This window comes from Ammospiza nelsoni, chromosome 8 (assembly GCF_027579445.1).
Source record: "Ammospiza nelsoni isolate bAmmNel1 chromosome 8, bAmmNel1.pri, whole genome shotgun sequence".
In the NCBI taxonomy this organism is placed as follows: domain Eukaryota; kingdom Metazoa; phylum Chordata; class Aves; order Passeriformes; family Passerellidae; genus Ammospiza; species Ammospiza nelsoni.
This window is the reverse complement of record NC_080640.1, coordinates 3374216-3389801: the sequence shown is the minus strand read 5'-3', so window position 1 is coordinate 3389801 and position 15586 is coordinate 3374216. Positions and strand designations below refer to the sequence as shown.

Below are 15586 nucleotides of genomic sequence, written 5' to 3'. Positions count from 1 at the left end.
TCTGTTTACAGTCTGGAACTTTGTCATATCGAGCTGTGACCAATTTCATTATCTCCACACACCCCTGCTGTGTCAATATTACATGACTGCCATTTCTCCTTCTCCTCCTGAACTGCTACCATGATTAACACTGCTGCTTGTGCTCACAAGTGACCTCCTTTGCTTTACTGTAGCCCACAGTGTCACAAATCCTGAAATTATCCCAAAATACTGACAGACAGGCCAGTTCTGACATCTGCTAGCTCCAAGGATCTTCAAACCCCTCTGTCAAACATCCAGCTCTGCCCTTCCTGCAGAACTCCATCCCTCCCTCTCCAGGGAAACACCACTGGTCCCTTTCTGCTTCAATCACTTCTAACTCTGAAGCATTTTGTGTTTCAGGGGCCCTGGGTACTCCTTCCATCCACCTTCCAGCTCTCTGCACACTTTCAGAGCTCCACAGCAACACTCCAGACTTTATGTAGTTCAATCAAGTTAAAGTCTCACTTTTTGCTATGACTCAGCTGTGCTGGTGAAGCACTTCTGGCAACCATTTAGAATGGCTGAAAAGCCACAATAATTTATCAATTAATTACCCTCTCTACAGCAAAGCACAGTGGGTCCATATCTATGAATAATTTTCATTTCCTGAGTTATTTTTTTTTTTCTTGAGAGCATTGCACTGAGCTAGTTGGGTTAGATCTTAAATAGGAGCAAAAACCAGCCTGACACCAGAGTTTTAGGCTGAGCAAAACCAAAACTAGGATAAGCTGCCTAATCAGAATGAGAATAGGGATATGATTGTTTTACATAAAAATATCAGAAAGTAAGAAAAAAAACCATTCAACATACAAAACGTAGCCTTTTATAAATGGCAAATGTCCAAAGCAGAACAACAGTGGTTAACACACAGCCAGTACTGCACCTCAAAGGCCACACAAAAACAACCCAAAACTGAATAGCCAGCAGCAAACTAAATAGCCAGCATCAGTGGTGACTGGTACCACATCCAAAAGCAATTTGAGCTTTAATAATTCAACACAATTTAATTTGCTGGTGGTAGGAAAGGTGGAATTTGCTTTTTTTCCGAAGGATGACGTGGATGGATATCCTATCTCTGTAAGGTACACCCCAATTTGTGGTAAGTGCTGGGCATGAGGCCAAACACACAGAACACACACACAAAACACACAGAACACACACACAAAGCCTTGGTGTTCTCTGGATCAGGTCCACAAACCACAGAAACCAAGATCAAACACGAAATTCTCTGACAAATTTAACATTTGAAACCATGTAACATCACCTATATTTATTTTACCCAGAAGACCTGACTAGAATTTTGTTTCAGAAATCCTCAAACTTGCAAGGGTTTGGTGGAATTCCTTTTCATGCCTGTTAATATCAGTCTCAGTGCTAATGACCCAACTTGTGAATGTACAGAGGGAAAACAGAGCTTCATGAAATATTGATACACACTTGGAAATTTGACAATTATCTCCAGAGCTCCTTGGTAAAACCTGCAAGCAAATAAATAGCAAACATTTCCTGCACTCATTAAAACACTGAAAAACAGAGGAAGAAACCTACTCATTATCCATTTGACAAATTTACCCTATTATTTTTAATAATGCACAGGCTTCCAATGCATGAAACCTACAGCTTCTCCTGCTTAAGAAACCACTGGGTTTGTAGATCTAATTTTAAGAAATGCAATAAAAGTCAGTGATGTAGAGCTGGCTCCTTTTGCAGGAGAGAGTAAAAATCCTTCTCCTGTTGAAATGAATGACAAAATCACAATTTTTCAAGTGAACTTGACTCACTGCCCTACTCTGGAAACTGCTCCTCTGGAAAGATATTGTACAAAAATTACAAATAATCACTTTGTTGGCGTTTTTCATGCAAGCTTCAGGAACAGGAAACTGGAGTGAAGAAGAGCTGATGAGCCAGAGCGTGGGGCTGCTGGTCCATGGGATGTACCTCTGTATCTTGCTTATCTCCCAGCAGGGAGATGATCCCCTGGCTCTCCCTCTGGCCAGAGCACGGTATGGGAGATGCCACACTGCTCCAAGAGAGCCTGGGCTTTTAGGGTGAGCAGCAAATGCAGAAAACACCTTCCCTGCTAAATAACAACGAGCTCCAAGGGGAAAACTTCCACTGCAGAGCAAACAGGTTGTTTGGCACTGCCCTGATGTTATTAGTTATTAGTAATCCTGGTTTTGGGACCTTTTAGCCCTGACTGCAGATGAAACAAGATCACATTCTCTGCAGACAAGAGCGAAATGGAAATTTAAGACTCTTAAGCCAAATGTTTCAGCTGGTAAGATAACAGCTCCCACTTTTATGCAGGTCTACTCAACATGAGGAAGAATTCAAAGATGCTCAAATAGGAGAGATTACAGAAACAGCTGGCCAGGTGGGATAACTAAAGTGACATTTAACCATTCTTGATTATTTCAGTGTCCCAGCAGGATGGTCTAGATACTGACAAGCTCTCTGCTGTCCACACTGAATCCTCTCTTTTATCCTTCACAATATTAATCAAGATTCCTTGCATTGACAAAACAAAATAAATGCACTTGCATGAACTACTTGCACTTTTAAAGTATTCATTTAAATCTTTTAACAAAACACTCAGAAGATGGCAGAGAACAAAACAAATGTGTGTGACATCTCCATTCCTGGGTTTTTTCCCCTCTGCAGGTAACAGTGAGAGAATTCAACAAGAGACTGGGCCATCCTAAGAAAAGACTGATAATCTATAGGGTCAGTAAGGGAATGTGTAGGAGGCAGCTCAGGGATTTGCAGTGTTTAGCACAAGTGTCAGGAAACGTGTTAAGGTTAAGAAGACCAGCAGGGGAGTCAGGTGGGTATTGCCAGGTTCCTGCATCCCACCCCCTACTCCTCCTGATGCTCCCTGGATGGAGGGAACCCACCTGGAGATACCACCTTCACACTGGGAAATATGTGCCAAATGTTTCCATGACACCTCAGTTCTGATCCTCTTTTTCTGACTTTTTAGATGGGAATTATATCCTAAATTATTTCTCTTCGCTGTGTTTGCTGTCTAAACAAAGTCCCATCTGCCTGTCTGCTCGCCAAGCTAGGAAATAATAAATTGCTTGATAACCAAAACAAGACACTTCTGGCAAACAATGAAGACTGCAGAAGCACTGATCCAAATGGATAATGACTGAGACACTGATTATATTTCTGAGATTTTTTTCTCCCCATTTTAATATCTATACATATCTCCATACATAAATAAAACATGAGAATGCCATCTTGGTTGTTCACACCAGCATTTACCAAGGATCTCCACCAGCAGGTAAACCCTGCTGGTTTCCTTCTTATTGTGACAAGCTGCTCATGTCTCAGATTGCAGAGCCTAAACCACCCTTTTCCCAGGGACTGTGATGCTTTTGGGAACTGCAGGAACAGCCCCGTGGTGTCATTTCTCTCACCTCTCCTTGCCTGACACCGCTTTCATTTACAAGATGAGGCAAGAGGCCACGATCTCCCTTGGCCACACAAGATTTTTTGGCTGAGATTCCAGGATGGAATGCTGCAGGTGGGAAAGGACCATGACCCTCCACCCCCAACCCCACTGCTGGAGTGCTGTTCCATTGTGGAGCACAGCTCGCGCACCTGGGGGCCATGCTGCAGACAGAAAGAAGGAATTTATGCCTGGCAAATGAGTTGAGGTCAAGGGCTTCCAAACTACCAAAGAACTGGAGCCAGCAGGCTGGGGGATGAGAGGCAGCAGCCCCAGAGCTGAGGGGGTTCCCTGCTGAGGGCCAGGGCACGGGCTGTGCCATGCTGTGCCATGCTGTGCCACACGACCCACGCTAAGCCGATTGCTGGCCGGACACCCCCTGCACCGGGGGAGAGGGTGGAGGAAGGAGAGCTGGGCACTAATCTGCTCCATCTGCTCTGGGCCAGCTAATTGGATTGAGGGTGCAGGAGGCAAGACCCTGGACACAGCACTGGGCACTCAGAGCCTCCTGTTTCGCTGAACAAAGCTGCTCCAGCACTGCCCAACACCCCTGTCCAAGCCCTGCCTTGGGACACAGATGCACCTGCCCTGCTGCCCAACACCCCTGTCCAAGCCCTGCCTTGGGACACGGATGCACCTGCACTGCTGCCCAACACCCCTGTCCAAGCCCTGCCTTGGGACACGGATGCACCTGCACTGCTGCCCAACACCTCTGCCCAAATCCTTCCTCAAGGCACAACTGCTCCAACACCTCTGCCCAACACACCTCTGCCCTGCTGGAAACACAACCCATGTAAACCCCACTTCCATAAGCAACACTTCATCTTAAACAAAATCCTACCAACAGCAGACAAATAGATTAAAAATTAGGGTTTTTTACCAAAAGGCAGCAGAATGCTGTTAGTATCAGGATTTATTTAGGTGTAAAAGTCAAAAGCTCACCTGCCAGTTGCCATCTATAAACATTACTAATACCAATCCTACGTCTGCAACATTTATTTTATATCAGTGGCTTAATGATGTTGGTCTTCTGCTTTTCAAGGATTTAGCTCAGCACCTACTTTGCTTTTAAAAATAACAGGCAATTCAGTTGTGCAGCATTTTCATTAAACTGGGCTGCAGTGTGATGATATGAGAATGACAAGGAGAAGAAATATAAAAAATGTTTAATACAATAATAATAAGAAACCTTTAAATTTTTTTCCCCCCTCTGTGAACACGAAGTTTGTAGCTATGGAAACTACTTATGAGAAGGCTAAAAAAATGTCAGCAAATATAGTCAGAGAATGATCTGGATATATGAAAGTCCTAACAATGCTGGAGAACCAGAGACACAGGGTGAAAGAAAAGTGTAAATTGAAGATGACAACACTTGTGCATCTGACAACATGTTCTCCTTCGACAGGCCAAATTCATTTTTATTGCCATGGCACTAAAGTCAATGAATTGCAACTGGAATGAGTTTGACACTTTATATTGCTTTTGATAAAACCATTACAAAAAGTGTATTTCAGCCTTTAAAGAAGTATTTTAAAAGCATATTCCCTGCCACCAATGAACTGCATGTGTAGATTGGCCAAGACAGTCAGTATTATATCAAGATAGTCAACAGCACATCTCCTGCACATTCTGTTCCTTGGCCATTCACCCTGCCAAGGTGGGCAGTTGGGGTCCCTTCAGTTTTAAGATCCCACACTCGTGCTCAGCAGAGGTTGGTGAGGGCCCTTCTGAGCCTTTCAAAGGCTTTCAGAAATTCACTTTGAGTTTTCCAGCTCCTTCCCTTATCATTTTGCATATTAGTGTCTTGATGCTGTGACCATGGGGACAGCAGACATGAGAAAGACCTGTCTGTTTATTTCAACCTGCATTTTTGTATGGGAGTCATGATCCCAGTTAAAAACATTGCTCCATGTTTTTGTTAGTGAGGGCAGTGCAGGGTTTACCTGGACTAACACACTAGCTGGGAATGGCTCCAAGGACATGCTGTGGTCTGTCAGGTCAATGTGCAAATGAAATCAGATTTATTCAGTGCACGGAGCTTCCCTTGGTGCTGTTTCAGTCCAGATTGTTGATTGAGAGACCTTACATGGATTCCATGCTGAGGTTTGTACAGAAAACACAAGGAAGAAAACCTGAAGTCGATTTCTGAGCTGTCTACTGCACTGGGCGAAGAATAAATCAACATCAGCAAATGCTCAGGAAATTTATATTGTGTAGGAAATATCCTACTAAAGTCTGTCCATAGAAAACGGTGGCAATTTAGCTTAAATTAATTAGGTTAAAAGAATTAATAGCTTACAAAAATGGGCAAATGTCAGTCTTTTAACCATCTTTGACTGCTTGTTTTAACCACCCTTTAACAACCATCAAGGCTCCTGCTCCTGCCCACGCCCTTTCCTCTTTGGGGGTTGCCCATGTGCAGAGTTTCAGCCTACAACTATGTGTGGTTAACAGAGTTTTTATCTGTCACAGGGGGAAAATACCAATAAAAGGCATCACAACGAGGTGTGAAAGAGTACAAGCAGAGCTGAGCTAATCACAATGAAAGGCATTTCTAGCTGGGCTCTAAGCTGATAAAAGAGAGGATGAGTCCCCTTCACACTGGAGAGAACAATTTGTCCAAGGAGGGCAGCTGTCCTCAGCCTGGCTTTCCCTGCTCAGGAAAAGGTCAGGCTTTCAACCAAATCTTACAGCCAAGTAATTCTGCTCTTGCTCCCTGATGATACCCACCTGACTTTACAGGGCAGCTCTGCTCCTCATCCCTGTGGGAAGCATCTTCCCTTTTGTGATAATTCACTTTCACATCTTCATGTGCAAACGAGAGCTTGATAAACCACCCAAGACACATATTTGCAATGAATCACCATTTCTCATTTAAGCTCCATAAGTCCTGCATCAGAAACAGAAATTGGACTGGCCACTGTTTTGGGAGAAGTCCAGGCTAGCTAAAAAAATACAAGACTTCTCATGTGCCAACTGCTTTACTACTAAAAAATTGGGTTAAAAAAAAAAAGCAATCTAAGAAAAATACAAAAATACTAGCAAAGATCATAAACTGAAGTTGCAAAATCTGGAGGCGGAGCTGCAGCAATGTGATCAGTGACCGTGAGATATTGTTTGCCCTCACCAGCTTTGCTGACCTGGACTATTTATTTCCCTGCCCTCCCTCCCAGCTCAGCACAGGGCTGGCCACAAATCCCCTCTGGCTCAGCCCTCCTACTGACACGTGTCTGTCACTCAGACCTTGCAGGGCTCTCTTGCTGCTCGCCACTGAGCTGCCTGGGTGTGCTCACCACTGCTGATCCTCTGATGGCCAGGCTGCAGGAGCACTCCCCTCAGCTATTGCTGACAAGGTCTCACTGACATGGAGAGCAGCAGCTTTGCCAGAGGAGCTCCTGGCATGAGAAGCTGGCTCATCTCAGGAGACGTCACTCTACCACCACGGCAACGGGTTTAAGGTGCTCATTCACCACCTCCTCTTCATACAATCCTTGCAACTCCCAGGAAGGCAAATTTACCTAACTTATTACTAATTAAGAAAAGCAAAGCAGTTGCAGCACTAAATCTCATTGCTCCTTTTCCCTTCTCTGACCATGCCAAAGCAAGAGGTCCATAAACATGTGCATGTGCCTGTATCCCTGCCCAGGATCCTGCCTCTACCACCAGGCAGGAGAAGACACCTCCCTCCTGCAAGCCCTCTGTCCAAACTCCAAAGTGAACAGTGCAGAAAGCACTCAGAGTGTCAAACTCAGCATAAAATGATAAATGGGGCATTCAGGAACAACTCATTGTAGAAAGACTACAATGCATAGTTCAACAAGACTTTTAAAAAGCCCAAAATGGTCTGGTTTAAGGTCTTAACCATACAACAAGCTTCAAAACATGACTGGGCTGTAACATGCACTTTATAACCCTCTGCTGACTGAGTAGACATTAACCTACACTGACAGAAAATATTTGCAGCCATTTGGAGACAGAGTTTAATACTGAATTTGCTTTTATCTTCTAACTCAAATATCCACAGCCAAAGCTACAGCCAAGAGAAGGCTCATCACTCCTGAAAACACATCCTGGCTGGCAAATACAATTTTCCTGGATTTAGTCAAGTTTCTGCCATCCACTCAAAGCTTTACAACATCTTAACATATCTCTACCCTCAGCTTATCCCCTTATGGGTAAGTGTGAACACTCCTGCTCAGCACAGCTCAAACAACTACAAACAACCACACACTTCCCCATTTTTAATCTTTCCATGTGCCTTACCTTGGCTTCTACTTTTAAAATACAGTTTAACAGGAAGAAAACCTCTCAGGCTATATGGAAAGGAAAAGGGGGAAATAAATAAAAATGAAGACAATTTTACAGGTCCTACTTCAGCTAAACCTTTCAGGGCCTTCAATGAGAAGATAATCTTTCTGTGATTATGGCCAAACCCTCTCGTTGCTTGGCAACACATAATTAAGGAATATGTTTTCAGATCCGCTTTGCAAGCTGGCCATTATCAGATGAAATTACTGGAGCAACAAATGTCATCCTCATGCAAATGAGATGGTCGTGGGCAAAAGAAGAAAAAAAGGAAAAAAAGAGGGTTGAGTAGCAAGAAAGAGCTCAACAGCACAGAAATGCTGCTGGCTTCCTCTTGCTGTGTACCAGTAATTCTGGTGAAGAGAAGGGATAATTTCAAGATTTTTAGAGAATGGGGTTTGCAGTTTATAAATGAGAGCCAGGGAAGGAGAGATCTGTTTCCCATGGTGGAGGAGATTGCTCCCAATCCCTGTGCTCTGAAGGTCCTTCAGCCCAGAGCTGTCGCTGCGTCGGCATCGACCGCTCAATGAGACACAGCGCAAATAAATGAACATATTTGTGTTCCCCACATTATGCCAGTTCGTCTTCTTAGCTGCATTTATTTAAAAATACTGCCTGGATGTACTACTTTAGCATCTGATCCATGTCAACACAGAACATGTTGCCTAATATTGAAGCATTTTTTAGAAATCAATACATTACACCAGCTACATAAAGGACTCGTAAGCGTGAAAGGACCGGCATTTACTTCCTAGCTGTGTAATTATGGTATGGCAGGGAAAGGGGTGTGCCAAGTGTCTGCATTTTGACAACTTTATCATTTCCACTCACAAAATCATTCTTTATTTAGATTCCTGTGGAATGGCATCACCAGTTTGGCACTGTCTCGATGCCTATAAATGGTATCCCTCTTATTAAGGCTTTGTGTGTGTGTGCTGGTATGGCAAATTGTTCGGGAATCATCTGCATGGGAGTTCAGCTGCGCTGCCCAGGGAGAAAACTCCCTGCTCACAGAGTCATTATCAGCAAAAAAACATTCCAAGGGGTGTCTTTCCACATTTTTTTTCAAACAGGTCAAGGCACAAATGAATGGATTTGATGAATTCCCTTGTATTTCTCCGGGTGGTTTTGGGGGTTAGTTTCTATCAGGCTCTGAGTGCCACATCTCCAAAGTGGAGGAGCAGATCCTGCTCAGATTGTGCAGCTTTTCATCCGAGCAGCCAAGAGCCTGAGTGTTTCTAGAAAGGGAAGGCAAGTCTAGGAGCCACCATTCATTTTTATTGTTCCAGTGCTTAATGACAGGCTTTTAGTTTTAAGCACAGCCCTATTACTTTAACAGCTCTATCGCTTCACTTACAGGCATCTCGAGAAGGAAATCAAGGGGTTTATTTTGTATGCTTGATAAAACAGCAAATTAATAATAAGAAGCAAAGCCTTAGGTAATGACCAAAGGTAAGTCGATTCTCGAATAACACCATTAACTATCTGATGAATTTAGTCAAAACAATGCTAACCATTTCCTTACAGGGACACATTTGTGCCTGATAACAGCGGTAAAAAGTCAATCTGCAGCAAACCCTGTAGTCCTAATTGCTCAGCCAGCACAGTGTCTAATCTCCTGTTCTCGACAAACAACAGGAACGGCAAGATTTACCCTGGAAGCATTATCTGAGATACCGCTCATGTTTAACTGAAGTTGGCTAAACAAATAAAGTATTTGGAATTTAACCACTGTGCAAGAATCAGCCTCTTTAGCTCTGAATGGCCAGCACAGCCAGGCAAAAAATCCCCTTCACCTCATTTTCTACATAGGACAGTGTCTAATATTTAGACATGAACCCCCATGATATTTGACTGTGGGTTTTTTGAGGGGTCAAACAAGCAACAACAAGGTGGCTCTAAACTACTCTATGGACTAAGCCCCTTCAGTAATTACTTGGTTCAGGCGACGCCATGGTGGAGACGATGACGGGGGGCCCCGTGCGCCTGCTGAGCTTCGGGTACGGGGAGAGCTGGGCAGGGAAGGCGGGTCCGGTGGGTGCCAGGCTGCTGTCCCCTGCTGTCCCCGGCCGCCGGAGGAGCTGGGGGCTGCTGTGGGGGCTGGGTGCCGGTGACGCCACCGCTGTCCGCTCCCTCTTCATCAGCTCCATGGGCACGGTGTAGGTGGTGGGGTACGCCGTCTTGGGGCTGGCGTGCGGGTTGGCCGCCGTCATGGGCACGCCGACCGGAGCGGAGTAGGCAGAGGCGGGACGCGGGTGCGTGCTGCAAGGCAGGGGGGTGTTGTATCCCGAACCGGGGAGAAAGTGTGGCCCCTGAGGAGGCCCCGCTGGGGCTGGGTAGGTGGTGGTCTCCAGCAGGTGTTGGGTCGGGGCGCTGGATGGCCGGCGGTGTATCTCTACACCTCTTGGGGACAGTGGCTGCAGTGGTGGCGGGTGCTGCGAGGTGCCAGGGCCATCCACGGTGGGCACCCCGTATTCTGCCGGGAGCTCGCTGCGGTGGCTGAAGCTGTTGGAGCGGGTCCTGGGGCGCAGTGCCCCGCTCCTGCGCTCCTGTCTCTGCAGCTGCATCTCTGCCTTGTAGTTGTGGGCGATGCGGGACAGCACGCGGGCCTGCCCCAGGTTGGGTGCCACCGACTTGATGTCATTCTCCTCCATCATGGCCAGCAGGTTTGGGGAGTCGAAGCCCTGCTGCAGCAGGGCAGCAAAGGTGCTCTCAGAGACGCCCTCCGCACGCAGCAGCGCCACAAACTCGGGGTCAAAGCTCCTCTTGCCCTCTGGCCCAGGGAAGGCAGGTGGCACCGGTGGGTGGGAAGGCGTCGCCACTGCCGCCTCGTAGCTGTCGTAGGGACCCTTGGCACCGGTGCTCTCCCTGCCTGGCCCGTAGCTGCTGCTGGTGCTGGTGGTGGGATCCACCACCAGGCAGGTGGGGACAGCTTGCCTGGCCGCTGCTGCCACCTCGGGAGCCCGCTCTGCCCCATCGCTGTAGCCCGGCCTGCTGGGGAAGGCGGGTGGCTCTGCCGCGTACCGTGGGCCGGGAGGCTCCGTGCCGTACCACGCTGGGGACACATCTCTGCCACGCAGCCGCTGCCCATCCAGGGCCAGCTTGGGGTCTCTGTAGAGGCGGGTGGCATCGGGTGGGGCAGGTGGGCGCACGGCGCTCTGGTCCCAGGACAGGCGGCTGCCAGGCGCCCCATAGCTCGCCAGCGGCCTGCCCGCCATGTGCTCGCGGTAGAGTCGAGGGTCCTTGGGTGACCTCGCCGACAGCGACGGGTCGCTGTAGTAATCCTGGGGTGGCAGAGAGCCCCGGCCCGCCATGGGCGCCGGCCGGTCACAGTAGGCGAAGTCGGGGACAGAGCCCTTCCTCAGGGGCCCCGGTGCGAAGGTGGCATCCTGGTACGGGTATGCCTCTTGCTTCAGCTCCGCACCGCCCTGCAAGATGATATCATTTGCCCGCGGTGGCTCGTACCAGCCGCCCTCACCGCCATAGGTCAGGGAGCTCCTCCGGCCTGGCGGCCTCTGGTACTCGAAGGCATTCTCGCTCTCCCAGTTCCCCTCATACCAGCCCGCAGCGTCCCAGCTCTGCGAGCGGCCGATGTTGGGGTGCTTGCTGGGGATGGGCATCACCTCGAGGCCGCTTGCTCCCGCTGGCACAGAGAAGAGGAGGTGCCTTCCTTCTCAGCGCTTCTCCGGCACACATCCAAACCGGGCCGTGCTGCGCCTGAGCCCTCCCGGGACTTCAGAAACCAGCGGCCGGCGGTTTTGTCTTTCCGAGTGTCACCTGAATTATTAATCCTGGGTAACCTTAGCAGGCAGAGCGTGCGGCGGCCGGCGGAGGGGCTGCCCCTGGCCGTGTGCTGCAGCCAGAGCGCGGGAGAGCGGCCGCGCTCAGCCCAGATGCTTTATCCTGTGCCGCTGGGGACGGCGAGCGCACATGGACAACTGGCCGAGCAGTGTGTGGGGATTAGGAGCTAAATAAAACCACTAAAGCCCTCGCTCCATGTGACATCATTTTAGCCCGATGAAATCTCACGCACTGACCCAGCCAGCAACCTCAATGCAATTTTTCCCCCAGGGAATGATGATTTTTTTTTTTTTTTTTGCTTGTTTGTTTTTAACTTTTTTTTTTTTTTTAGCATGTGTTTCCTCTGTTTTGGTTGTCTCCCCCCTCACGTGCTGGGGGAGGCTGTCCCGGCACCCAGCGGGGATGGGCAGCGGGATCACAGAACGTGCGCGGATCCGCTCGGCCCCGCACAGGCGCATGTAAAAATAAAAAAGAAAGCTTCAGTGTCAGCTCAATCTTAATCCAACCTGATGAAATGCTAATCCACTGCACACAGCTAAGGACAAATTAAATGGGAGCCAGCAGACAGGCCAAAAAAGGCCAGTGTAAGATACTTGGGAATACAAGAACGGTCAGAAATTAGTTAGGTATCTGTTTAGCACTTTATGAATATTATAATTTGCATTGGAAATTGCCTTTTTTTTTTTTTTTTGTAGTTTCAAATTAGCCACGCTAACTAGGCTCCAGAAAGATTTTTTATAATATTACCATAATACGCAAATCCTTTCATCATCCCAGGGCAGAAAATTGTGGAGGTGTAATCTGGAATGCATAATTTTAAGACCCTAGCACAGGTCATGGAGAAGGAGGGGAGGATGAAAGGATCTAAAGCCTGGCCTAACAAAGCAAAAAGGAATAGTAGAATTTTGCCCATTATCTCCAGCTTCCTTTGGAAAAACTGCATGTTTGTGAAATAGGAAAACACTCAGAAACATCACACAAAACTCAATTTGTACTGACCAGTATTTCAACATTCATGTGGATTAAGCTTTTTTTACACTTGGAGTAGGCAAAGGGATTTAGATGGAATCACAGCACAGAAAATTGCTATTTGGGAATGTAATAAAAATTTCCATATAGAGTCATTGTTTTCAGAGGAGATATTAAAATGGCTCCCCAAAACACATAGCCCAGATTATGGCAGGCTGCTTATGCTCAAATATTCCTTTTCAAAGAAGGAATAGCTCAACTGCTCCTAATTTTGCTGACCACTGCTACAGAGGCAACATTTTATTTTTTGAATTAAAAAACTCAGATGGAAACAATTTTGCTTTTCTCTGCTACAACAACAGCTTTCTTCCCCTCCAATACACCCCCTTCCAGGACAGACCGACTGAAAGGAGGAACAGTCACCTTCCCTGGCCTGTTTGCAAGACAGCTTGAGCATTTTTCCTGGCTAATCCACAATAAATGTTTCGTGCACAAGCCATCACATGATGGACTATTGTGCTATTATGATAGCTAAATCACTAATACAGTCTAATGCTTAAACTTGCCTATCATACTAATACCTCTGGGCTATATTTCTGACCCAAATACTGACAGGATCTTTGAGTAATCCCTAAATTTCTTTATTGCAGTAAATATTACAAATCCTCTTCAAACATTCTCTCCTCCAATTCCATCCTCAAGAATCACGATCTTGAAAATTATGCTGGATATTACACAGACATGCAAAACATGGGGCCTAAAATATTATTTATGCAATTCTCAGAGAATATCTGATTGGCATTATACTGAATTAACTAACAAACTTCAGACACACTGGAAAATTTCTTCTTTTGTGAGAGTCAAGATGGGAAGACACATTTGTGGCTTACAAATAAAGCAGAGAGTATTTTAACCAACAAAAACATTTTATTACAACAACATTTTGCTAAAGAATAAAATGTATTCCCAACTGGATACTGTGAGACTGGTGCCATTTGTTTCGAAGCAGCAGAAGAAATCTACCAAAAATGTATATGACAAAATAATGAAATCCTGGTCTATAGATCAAGGGCATCTTGCACCATTGTCTTCTAAGAAGTTACTAACAAACAGTCACCATGTAAAGCCCTGGCTGACAATGGAAAAAAACCATGCCATAGAGAAATGAAATTTCAAAAATGCTGATTTTTAACAACTGCAAGGGAAGCCAGAAGGGAGCTTGAAGCATTCGCTACCTCTGAAAAAACCAAGGACTTTAACAATAGAAACCTCACCCAAACCAACACATCTGTTGGTTTGGTGGCCATGCCCAGGGCACAATGGGTGACAGCAACACTCGGAAAGCCACCTCCAAACCCCCTCAATCCCACACACAGGAGCACATCCGGGCTCTGGAAACCCCCCTGGCATCAGCATGCCCTCACAGTCTTGGGCAGGAGGTGTGCTTTTCTTCCAGGGGCCAGGAAACCCAAACTGGGCCCTGCCACTGGGACACTCATGCATATGGATGGTTCACCCCGTAAGTGCTGACCTCAATGGAACAAACAGAACATTCCTGCGCTCCAAGCCAAGCAGAGGACCGGGGGCTGCAAGATTTGGACATTTCCCTGCAGCCAAGGGCCAAATGTCCTCTCTGGAGGACTCTGCTGGCCCCAGTTTTTGTTGACCAAGAGCTGTATCCAGTGGGGAAGATGTGGCCAGGAGCTGTGGAGCTGGGCTGCCTCCTGTGCCACCAGGGCAGCAAAGGAAATGTTACACCCCCAGTGAACCCAGGAATGAATAAGAAATTATCAGAATGAAATATTTATGGATAGGCAGGAAGGGTTTTCTCTTTTTCTGTTTTATGCAGTCTTAAAAGCAGCCCCCTTGTAAATTCAAGCAGCATGGGCAGCAGGGCAAGTGAGGTGATTGTCCCCCTCTACTCCACTGGTGAGACCCCACCTGCAGAGTTGTGTCCAGCTCTGGGGACTGAAACATAAGAAGCACATGGAGCTGTTGGAGCGAGCCCAGAGGAGGCCACAAAGATGACTTGAGGGCTGAAGCATCTCTGCTAAGGGGAAATGCTGAGAGAACTGGGCTTGTTCACCCCAGAGAAGTTTTGGGATCATATTATCACTGCCTTTCAGTATCTGAAGGGGTCCTCCAGGAGAGCTGGAGAGGGATTTTGTTGAAGGGCATGGACTGATAGGACATGGGGGAATGCCTTCCCACTGCTGGAGGGCAGGGTCAGATGGATACTGGGAAGGAATTCTTCCCTGTAAGAGTGGTGAGACCCTGGCACAGGTTTCCCAGAGAGGCTGGGGCTGGCCATGAATCCCTGGCAGTGCCCAAGGCCAGGTTGGATGGGGCTTGGAGCAGCCTGGGATAGTGGAAGGTGTCCCTGACCATGGCAGGGGGTGGACCTAAATGAGCTGTAAGGTCCCTTCCAACCCAAACCATTGTGTGAGTCTGTGAAAGTCTATGAAATTATTCTGTTCCTATTTCTGCATCCAGACCCAAGCAGGATGGCCAGGAGAAGATACAGAGGCCCAACCTGATGTAACTGATCCCATTCTGTTTCTCGGGAGAGCAGGAGGCACCAGCACCCACATCCTCAACATGAGGGGGAGACAAGGACTGTGGAACAGGAAGAAAATTTATTCTCCCTTTATCTTTTAATTCTAGAGGTATTTTGGGAAAGGAAAAAAAATCACACACAGAAGGAAAAAAAAAAGCTGATCAAGAGATTAAATGCTCTGGTATTTCAGACCACGTGAAAAATGCAGTGTTTTGAATAATACCCTCATTTTCAGTTTAGCATTGATCTATTCATGGTCACAAATATCTGGTTACAATACAATTTGGCCACAATATTTGGTTACAATACAATGACCACAGAAGTCTGCTCTGAAAAAAGGTGATGATGGAGCAGAAGAAAGGTGGGCCCATTGTTGAGACACTGCATTCAAAACCAACAGCAAGAAATCTGAGGCTGGAACCCTCTGCAGTGGATGTGAAACAAGCACTGCTACAAAGTGCTGTTCTCTTCCCATGGGG

General features: G+C 46.9%; 1 protein-coding gene across 5 annotated transcripts in view; it reads right to left on the bottom strand.

The window, feature by feature from the left end:
• CTBP2 (C-terminal binding protein 2) overlaps positions 1-15586 on the bottom strand; it is a 132400-nt gene that overhangs the window by 28612 nt on the left and 88202 nt on the right. The window contains exons 1-2 of one of the 5 annotated variants that reach the window (XM_059477487.1): positions 10249-11400; positions 9717-10215 (exon numbers count right to left, since the gene is read on the bottom strand). The exons of 3 other annotated variants lie outside the window; for them this stretch is intronic. In XM_059477487.1, coding sequence (XP_059333470.1) covers positions 9717-10215; positions 10249-11400 — 1651 coding nt within the window. Of the gene's footprint in view, positions 1-9716; positions 11401-15586 lie in introns of those variants that run through there. One more of the 5 variants, XM_059477486.1, reaches the window with a different exon arrangement.